This window comes from Acanthisitta chloris, unplaced genomic scaffold (genome assembly GCF_000695815.1).
Source record: "Acanthisitta chloris isolate BGI_N310 unplaced genomic scaffold, ASM69581v1 scaffold19391, whole genome shotgun sequence".
In the NCBI taxonomy this organism is placed as follows: domain Eukaryota; kingdom Metazoa; phylum Chordata; class Aves; order Passeriformes; family Acanthisittidae; genus Acanthisitta; species Acanthisitta chloris.
Window position 1 is genome coordinate 37,085 of NW_008654617.1, and position 9,873 is coordinate 46,957.

The 9,873-nt window shown below is 49.7% G+C and overlaps 1 protein-coding gene across 1 annotated transcript in view; it reads left to right on the forward strand.

Annotated features, from left to right (window-relative positions):
* Positions 1 to 6,086: 6,086 nt before the first annotated feature.
* Positions 6,087 to 9,873, forward strand: part of LOC103810697 (receptor-type tyrosine-protein phosphatase S-like) — a gene marked incomplete at both ends in the record, with an annotated part of 20,765 nt that continues 16,978 nt past the window's right edge. The window contains 2 exons of the mRNA XM_009083611.1: positions 6,087 to 6,232; positions 7,149 to 7,290. Coding sequence (XP_009081859.1) covers positions 6,087 to 6,232; positions 7,149 to 7,290 — 288 coding nt within the window. The remainder of the gene's footprint in view (positions 6,233 to 7,148; positions 7,291 to 9,873) is intronic.

Below are 9,873 nucleotides of genomic sequence, written 5' to 3' on the forward strand. Positions count from 1 at the left end.
TTCATTCCAGGTTGGATAAAACCTTGAGCAACCTGCTCTGGTGGGAGGTGTCCCTGCCCAGGGCAGGGGATTGGGACTGGATCATCTCTAAGCTCCATTCCAACCTCTTAAACTCTATGATTCTAAGACCATGAATGGCTTCATGGTCTGATATTTTTCCTTTCTGTTGAAAGGTGAAGGTGCACCTATGTGTGTATATACACAGCAAAGGGTGAATTTCCATCTTGGTTGAAGGTTGAACAGGAACGGTGAGCAGAAGTGTAGGAAGGCTCTCACAAACTGGCCAAGTGGCAGGAAAATGACCTTCCTGCTGTGCCCTTGCTTCTGCTTTAGTTTCCATGGTGGTGTGGGGTAGAGCAGAGCCTGCTCTGCTCCCCAGGGTGGGATAATGAGGGTTTACTCAGCAGTGAAGGAGGAGCTGGCAGCAGAGCTTTGTGTGCCGGCGTGGTGGGTCGGCAGGACGGGCGCGTGGGCTTCCACAGAGCTGGCAGCAGGGACCAGGGGCTCTGGAAATGGAAGCAAAACCTTTTAAAACACAAGTTTTGTAGCTGGCTTGCTTTTGTCTCCATGGATTGCTGCCTCTGTAGGCGTCAAGCCCTTTCAGCCAGGCTCCTGCTGCTCTGTGCTGAGGCCAGAGAGGAGAACAGGTGGTTTTGTCTTTATTTGTGGTCCATTGTTGAGGTGCTTCCCTGGGGGTGGCAGAAAGGGATGTGTGTGGGGGGGTTAAGCACAGAGGTGAGTTCTGCCATGTAAAATCAGCATCAGGTCCCCACTGTGGGGCTAGAGGAGAGGGCAGAGAGCTGGGATGGGGCATCAGGAGGATGCAGAATTGCCTCTGCAGCCCCTTCTGGGAGAGTCTGGGGGACAGAGGGACAGAGTCACAGTGTCACACACTGGGACAGATACACAGTGACATGGTCAGGGACCATCCTCCAGGTGTTTCCTTGGTACCTGTGGCACCAGACAGACCTGTTACTGTGGTGGTGGCACCTCCAGACCTTCCCTGTGGAGAGTGGGCAGAAGGAGTCATAGCAGGCATATCATAGAATCATAGAATCAAAGAATTTTAGGGGTTGGAATGGAGCTTTGAGATCATCCAGCTCCAAGCCCTGCCCTGGGCAGGGACACCTCCCACCAGAGCAGGTTGCTCAAGGTTTTAGCCAACCTGGAATGAACATTGCCAGGGTTGGGGCAGCCACAGCCTCCCTGGGCAACCTGGGACAGTGTCTCACCACCCTCACAGGGAAAACTTCTGCCTAATATCTAATCTAAATTTCTCCTCTTTCAGTTTCTACCCGTTCCCCCTTAATGTTGTCCCTCTCCATGTGGGAGCAGCTTTCTGCCTCGAATTGCCCCAGAGCTGGCAGGTGTAGCTCAGGAGGGAGCAGCAATCTTGTGGCTGGAACGTCCTGGGGTGGTGTAGAGAAAGCTGCTCCTGTCCCCTGGTGTGTTGTGGGAGGCTCAATGCCCCCCTGACCTCCCTGTCCCCCCCTAACCCACCTGCAGTGCTGCAGGAGGACACCCAGCCCCCCCCAGGCTGAGGGAGCACGTTCCTAACTGGCTTTTCCTTTTCTCCCCCTCCTCACCCCACGATTGTCAGCTGTCAGCTCCGATATGTGAAGCTCATTTGTGCTCCCACCCCTCAAACTACCTCTGGGTTTCTCCATCCCTTTCTCTGTCTCTGGCTTTTGATGTTTCAGACAGGCATATGGTGTCCAGCCTGTCTCCCTTGCTGCTCGTCCATCACCCTCTATTCACCGTGGCAGCCGTTCCCGAGGGACATTTGGGTTTAAAGGCTGAGATGTCCCCTCCTTTTCCCCACTCCTACATCTTTCCAGCTTCCTTGCTGTAAAGCTGCTCAGCCTGTTGTGTCATCTGTGTATCGTTAGCAGGGAGGTGTTGGAGTGGTTTTTACATGACTGCGTTTCAAGAACTTCTCCTGCTTTGGTGTCACATGAAAGAAAGGAGGAGAGGGGAGAGGAGACAGCAGCATCTTCCTCTTCAGTGAGGAAATTTGCCACAGTGTGCAGCCCTCACATGTGGGCTGATCATACTGTGTGCCTGGGGGATGAGGAGACCTCCACCCTTCAGAGAATCATGGAATTTTAGGGGTTGGGATGGAGATTAGAGATGATCCAGCCCCAATCCCTGCCCTGGGCAGGGACACCTCCCACCAGAGCAGGTTGCTCAAGGTTTTATCCAACCTGGAATGAAACACTGCCAGGGTTGGGGCAGCCACAGCCTCCCTGGGCAGCCTGTGCCAGTGTCTCATCACCCTCACAGGAAAATCTTCTTCCTAATATCTAGCCTAAATTTCCCCTCCTTCAATTTGTTCCCATTGCCCCTTGTCCTGTCACTGCAGCTCCTAACACAGATCCCTCTGCAGCTTCCCTGGAGCTCCTTCAGCTCCTGGCTGGTGCTCTGAGGACTCCACACAACCTTCTCCTCTCCAGGCTGAACAGCCCCAACTCCCTCAGCCTGTCCTGATAGAGGAGATGCTCCTGTCCTTTCATCCACTTCTTGACCTCCTCTGGACTTGCTCCAACAGTTCCACGTCCTTCTTACGTTGAGGGCCCCATTTCTCACCTCACAGCTCCTGCTCAAGCTGTGTTAGCATCACCCCCTCCCAGCAGCCCATGTGCATCGTGTCCCTCCTGAGCAGATGTTCCACCCTCCCTGGTCCTCCAGGTGGTTTGGGAAGTGAAGCCAACAGGAGGGTGTGTGTATGTTGGGGTGACAGGAGGGTGAGTGCAGAGTCCCATCAGCATCGTGGGGCAGGAGCAGAGTGGCTGGAGGTGATGGCAGAGGTGAGACTGGAGGGCAGATCAGTGTGTGCCAAGCCCCTCTGAGGATGTGATTTTGGAGCAGGGGCTGGATCAGGAATATCTGCCTCTTCCTTGCATCTCTCCAGCGTGTCACTCACCCTGGCTGTTCCTTTTGGGAAGTGTGTAGGTGGTGGGCAGGAGGGAAAGGTTCAGTTTGACTTGATGGCTTTCCATTAAGCTGCAGAGAAGGATCACAGGTACACAGCAGCCATCCTGTCTTTTCAACCTTCCCTCCCGAGACCCAGAGCCTGCAGGAAGCCTCTCATAGCAGGAAAATTCTTTTAAGCTTCAGATTTTTCCATGCCTGCTTTTGATACTGCACAAAAAAAATAGGTTTTGCTCCTTTTCAAGCAGAGAAGGGGGAAAAAAAATAAAAATCTCCGTGACCACTGGAGTGGTGGAACTCAGCCTTTCCAAGGCTGACTTGTTCTCAGCTCTCCATGAGGGAAGGTTGGTGAAGTGCTATAAAATCTCCTGGATTGTGAGTATGTCGCCTGGAAAATGCCTCTCTTTGATTTTTTTTTTTTTCATTTATTTATTTCAAACCAAAGTCCTTCCATTTTGGCAACCGAGGGGAAACACCTCGGGCCCCTCTGAGTGGGCTGACAGTGTTTCACATGGCACCTTGTCCCTACTTTTGGAGGCTTTCAAAGCCATTTGCAGAGCTGAAGGCTGAATTGGAGCTCTGTGTTTCCCTGCAAGCTGGACCTGGCCCAGCAGAGCTGTGACAGTCCCACGCAGCATGGAGGGATTGGTTTCAGCTTTGTATCATCACCACCTTGGATCATCAGCACCTTGGATCATCACCACCTTGCCTGTGATAGTGCTGCCTCTCTCTTCCCTGGAGGGGAGAGGGTTTTTGTGTGCTTGGCGTGGGCTGCTGACAAGTGCTGCAGTGACTGGGGGTGCAGAGGTGGAGAGCACAGGGGGAGGAATCAAATCTGCAGCTCCAGAGCTTTTGGGCAATTTCAAAATCAACCATTTAGCTCTGATTTTTTTCACTGATTTTTTTTTTCTTTTTTTTTTTCTCCCCCCCCAAGTGAGTAGTAAAATCGAATAGGTTGGTTGATAGGGGTTTGTGTTTGGTGTCTTTTTGTCTCTTGTTGTCTGAGTGTCTTGTAGGCAGTTAGGAAGTGCTCAGAAAAAAAAAACCCCAGACAGCTCAGCTTCCCCATCAGCACACACTGAGGACCCCAAAAAGGGATGCTGAGCATTGACTCCCAAGTTCAGGGCTTTTTGGAGCACCATCCCTTTCCTCAGGATGGAAATAGAACCTTGTTTTTCTCCTCAGCTGAGCTCTCATCATGCTGCCTGCACCCATTTAAATGTATACGTGACATTAAGGTTTATTAGGGGCTTTTATTTTAGGAAATGAACTTGCATCAATAAAGTGTTCTTAAAAGCCCTGGATGTTTTTAGCTGTACCTTCAGAATTGACTTCTGCAAGCTCTACAGATATCGAACGGAGGTGAAGAGAGAGGAAGGAAGTCAGGCTGTGGGCAGAGTGAGCATTTCTATCTTAGCCTGAAGCAAAGTTTGGGTTTTACCTTTCTCAGATGAAAGACAGATTTCCCCCACCCCAAACCCCTCCCAGTGCCAATTCCTCCAGTGGGACTTGCTTGATAACCTTTAGCTCTACCATTGCAAAGAAGGCTCTGACCTCTAAATATAGATTTGGATATTTATAAATGTGATGCTTTGTACACACAGCATTGGGTGGGACATAAACAGCTCCAGTAAATTGTATTTACCTCCAGCATGGAAACAAATGCTTGATTGCATCACATGAGCTTGCTCAGTTCCTTTTATTTATATACTGCTGGCCACGCCAGGCAGGCAAGGGGAAAAGGTTTCCTTTTGTCTTTCGACCCCTAAAAGACCCTGGAGACTTGTCTCCAGCTGCTGTTTGCCCTCGAGCCTTGTGAGAGGCTGTTTGCATCTTATTTTATAGGCTGAGGATGTACAGAGAAATACACACATGGCAGAGTCACGTGCTCTGCTTTCCTCAAGGAAACATACGGCAGCTTTATGATCTGGGTGATTTTATTTGAACACAGCTGTGGCCTTGTGATTTAAATATTTCAATAAATTTTCAACTAACTAGATGAGAGGAAGCTATGCAGGGAAAACAGGTTAGAGCCCGGAAAGGAAGGATTCCCAGAGGGATGAGGCAATATAGGCTCTGCATGGATACTCCTGGTCTCAGTTTTCTCTGGTGAGCAGCTCCTTGACACCTTTCTTGGTCAGAAGGCTCATCCCAACGTCCTCCCCTCCTTGCAGAGAGCTCTGGAGGCAGTGGGACATGGATGGAAATCAATGGAGGAGGAGAGGGAGAGGTGCTATGAGCTCAAGTGTTGCTCCTTTGGGCCTGGGCTGGCTCAAATGCAGCCCCAGGCTCTGTGTGTGTGTTTGTTGAGACATCACTGCACCTTGGAGCAACTGGGCCTGGCAGGAGTTGCAGGAGCTTTGGGTTTCTTCAGCACCATGAATTCTGTGTGTTTCTTGGGTGTCTCATGCTGAGCAGAGGGAAAGGAGCAAACTGCAGCTTTGCTGTGCTCTTGGACTTGACAACTTGTTTGGAAGTGATCACAGGTTTGGTTTCTTGGGCTGTGTCCTGTCAACTTGCCTGTTCCAAGGGATAGGATGTACCTGTTGCTGTGTAAATGTAACAATGAAGGCCACAGGAAGGATTTGCAGATGAAAGCAGAGGTGCTACAAGCCAAGAAGGTTTCACATCCTAAAGCCACTGGCATTGTCATTTCAGACCATCATCCTCAAAGTCTCTGTGTGCCAAGTCCTGCTCCATCTGTTTCATGGTCCTCTCACCTTCTCCTCCTGCCTTGGCTGTATTCCTGTAGATCTTTCCCCATTCCTTGGTGGTTTGGTCATCTTCTAAGATCTGGGGAGTGCAGTTCAGTGTTTCTAGGTGGTGTTTTCGGTGATGCTCATTAGATGAGCTTTGCAAGAGTTATTTCCCCTGTGCAAAATGGTGTAAAATTCCACTTTCCAGAACTAAAAGAGTCTTTGCAACATAGAAATCTCCTGGTAGCATCAGATTCTTAACCATTTCATGCTGGAACTGCTTCATATGTAAGATGGAGGTAAAGACTGTTTGTCTTTACAGGGCCAAGAGATTTAATTTCATCTGAGATCATTAAGAATTGCAGTGACAATGCTGCTATTAATTACAAATAGTGTTTATTAGAGCAAATAGTGTTTGGTTTTGCTTGTGCCAATGACAATATTTCTTTTCCCTTCAAGGTCCCCCTGTGTTCATTAAAAAACCTGTGGACCAAATTGGTGTGTCAGGAGGTGTTGCCTCCTTTGTGTGCCAAGCGACCGGAGACCCAAAGCCACGGGTCACCTGGAACAAGAAAGGGAAGAAAGTGAACTCTCAGAGGTTTGAGGTAAGAGATGTCCTTGAAATCAGTGCCTGTTTCAAGAGAGAGACTGACACAAAGCAGCCACTGCTCCTCTCTGGCCATTCTCAGACCTGATAATAAAGGGAAATTTAGAAGGGGAGGAGTTTTAACAGCAGTAGGAGTGAAATGCAAGCTCTTGGCCATGTCAACAGCTGGATTTGTTCCAAAGCAAGAGAGAATTTGGCTCACTTATGTTATTGGAGTTTGTGCTTTTGTTTTATTGGGGTTTTTTTCCCTTCCTGATATATAATATAACTTCTTCCTTCCCTAAGAAAACCCAGCTAAGCTGGTGGTACTTCAGCTCTGTCAATGCACCTTTCATACCCATCCATGGCTCAGTATTTTAATCCTGGGACAGCCTGAAGTAAACATGAAAGTTGTTGGCAACCAGACCCAAGCAATTGGCATTGTTTAGATAGAACTGAGAGTGGAGGAACAAGGACTGGGAGGTCATCCTGTGGAATTTGCTGTGGGACTCAGCTCTGCCAGGCAGCTGCATGCTGAGAGGAGCTTTGTGGTGTCAGCTGCCCCTGCAGAAGGAAGAACAAGGCAGGGGTTCATTTGATTTTGTTTCCCTTTGCTCTGTTTCCTCCTCCTTCGTGGCACTGTGCTGTGGACACCCACCCCACACACCACATCCATGGCTCATTCTTTCAGAGTGCACATGGTGGGTTTGGTGGGTCAGTGGTCACTGACAGGGTTTGGCATGGGACAGTTCTGTGGCCTTGAGGTCAGTGGAGACCACACTGGGGATGAGTAGGTGGTTGTGGGGCAGCTGCTGGAGTGTGTTAGTGAGTGTATATGCTTGTGTATGTGCTGATGTTTCCTCTAGATGCAGGAATGAACCTTCTACTCACAACCCAAGGAGGCTTACTATGTGTTTGTCTCTCTTATCCCCCAGACAATTGAGTTTGATGAAAGTGCAGGTGCTGTCCTGAGGATCCAGCCCCTCCGGACTCCCCGGGATGAGAACATCTATGAGTGTGTTGCTCAGAACCCTCATGGGGAGGTCACCGTCCACGCCAAGCTCACCGTCCTCCGAGGTAAAGGGCAGTGCCATGGGGGAAGGGACCCTCCAGCTTCTCCCTTCCTTCAGAGGAGTGGGAAAGCTGTTAAAAAAATGTGTGGCCAAGGCACAAAGTCCTCCTGGTTTTGGTTTGTTCTGAACTGTCAGATCTGTTTGCTGTTCTTACCCCAAAGGGGTGAAGCTAAAACTGGACCACTTCAGGAGGTGTGGCTGGATGATGTGCTGAGGTTGATTCCAACCTGAATTAGCTGATGACTTTATGATCTTCCCTCCCCTCCAGAAATTCCTTCCCCAGGTTTAGGAGCAGCAGCAGAAACTCCTCATTATTCTCCTTACAAATGTGGCACCAAGAAAACCTTCGCTGAGAAATCATTTAATGGACTGGGGGTTAAGATGACTGTGCATCTGCATGGGCTTTCACACAGTTGGTAGCAGTGCTCTTTCCAACCTATTGTGCTCTTCTAGACATTCTCCCTCTTTCCAGAGGTCCTTTGCTCCATGCACTCTCCAAGAAAACAGTTCCTCTCTCCATTTTGTTCTGGTTCTTCTCTCCACTTGTCCCTGTTACAGAGGATGTTTACATGGATGCCTCCTTCATGTCATCTGTTTGAAATATGCTCCCTGAACTGAATGTGGGGGAGGGAACAATATGCTGTTGCTCTGGATGCCTCTGGATGTTTGCTGTTATTACCCCAGAGATCCCTGAAATCACTGTGTGAAGTGCTGAGCACTGCCTGCTCAAACTGACCCATTTTAGGGTTTAGAACACCCATCAGTGATGTCCTCTGTTCAAACCAGGGCAGTGCAGGTGAGCCTGGCAGCAAGGGGGTGATGGATAACTGCCTGACAGCTCCCAAAAGGAATTCAGCTTGGGAACATTGGCTGTGGATGAAGCCCTGAGTGTTCCAGCAGGAGCACTGGCAGTAAGAGCCCTTCTTGCTGCAGTGAGCATGGCCAACACCAATTTTAGGAGCTCCAGGCAGTGTGTGATCCTCACAAGGCCAAAGAGTAGCTCTGCCTGTAGACCAGTTGCTTTTTCTTTAGGAATTTCAGTGTTGTCTCCAAGAGCATCTTAAATCCTTCAGTTTGAACAGGCAGGGAGCACATCCTTACCAGAGCAGAGCAAAACTGCTGTGCAAATCCCCAATGTACAGCAGGAAATGGAGCTCAGACCCAAAGGGCACGTGGCAAAGCCCTCGACCTCCCTTGGTGGCAGGGAATGTCCCTCCTGCTGCCCACCTGGCAGGCTGTGCTGGCAGGATGCTGGTGCCTCGCAGCGTGTGGGCCCCTGGTCCAGTCATGCCTGACAGATTTGTGTAGGTGCACTTAGATCTCTGTGCAGCTCCTCTGCCTGGCATGGCATTTAACCTTCTGTTGGAGAAACGTGGTGGGATGGATCTGTCAGGAGCTTGGAATGGTGCAGTATGACAAGAGTGTGTCTAGCTGGTTAGCCCGGCGGGCTGGGAGCCTTACTCTTCACACTTTATTCCCATATATCCCTTGGGAACTGTGACAGTTTGGGAGAAGTGCCCCTGCAGTCATCTTCCAAGTTTCTGCTCCCTGAATTTAGCTACAAGCAGTGACAAGGGAAGGTTGTCCTCCAGCTGCTGCCCTCGCTGATCCCCTGGATCCTCACAGCATTTTTAAGGCACTTCCCACCAAAAGCAAGATGCAGTGTATGGAATCACAGAATCATTTAGGTTGGAAAAGGTCTCCAAGACCATCAAGGCCAACCTGTGTCCCATCACCACCGTGTCAGCTAGACCAGAGCACTAAGTGCCACGTCCAGTTGTTTCTTGAACACCTTCAGGGATGGTGACTCCACCACTGCACATTCCAATGCCTAACAACCCTTTCCATGAAAACATTTTCCCTAATATCCAATCTAAACCTCTTCTGGGGCAACTTGAGGCCATTTCCTCTTGTTCTGTCTCTTGTTACCTGGGAGAAGACACCAACCCCTACCTGGCCACAACCTCCTGTTGTAGAGGAGGAATGGGAATGCCAAGCTGAGCTCAGGGAGTGTCCTTAGGGATCAGAGCTCTTTGTACATGTCTTTGTGCAGCTCTTCCTTCCGGTATCAGCATCATCCACATGTCAGCCAGAGAGTTGGATGACAGCACAGGGGCTGCATCTTCCCACTGCCTGACTAATGACACTTTTGCTAATCCCACCAGAACATTCCAACATGTGCTGTGCTCTCAGAAGCTTTTCCTGCTCTGTTTGCCTAATGGGACCTGCTTTGGTGTCTCTCTCACTGTGCCAGAGCAGTGAGTGTTCCCATTCATGGGGCTTGAGGGAGCAGGAATTAACTGCAGGATGGGCTGAGATGATGTTGAAGGGCATCAAGGAGCAGATTTTATAGCACACCCTCCCCTTCCCTGCTTAGCTGGAGTTATTCCATCTTTAGTCATCCCTTAGCTTTCACACAGTAAAGACTGTCTCTTCTTTAGCCACATTTTTAAGTGCTGGGAAAGTTAAAAGCACCAAGCAAAAATGCAGTGATCTCCACAGTGACAAAGTGAGCATGCTGGCATCTACTCCTCTCCTTTTCCTCCCCTCTTCTACACTCACCCACTCTCCTGTTTGTCTTTTCTCT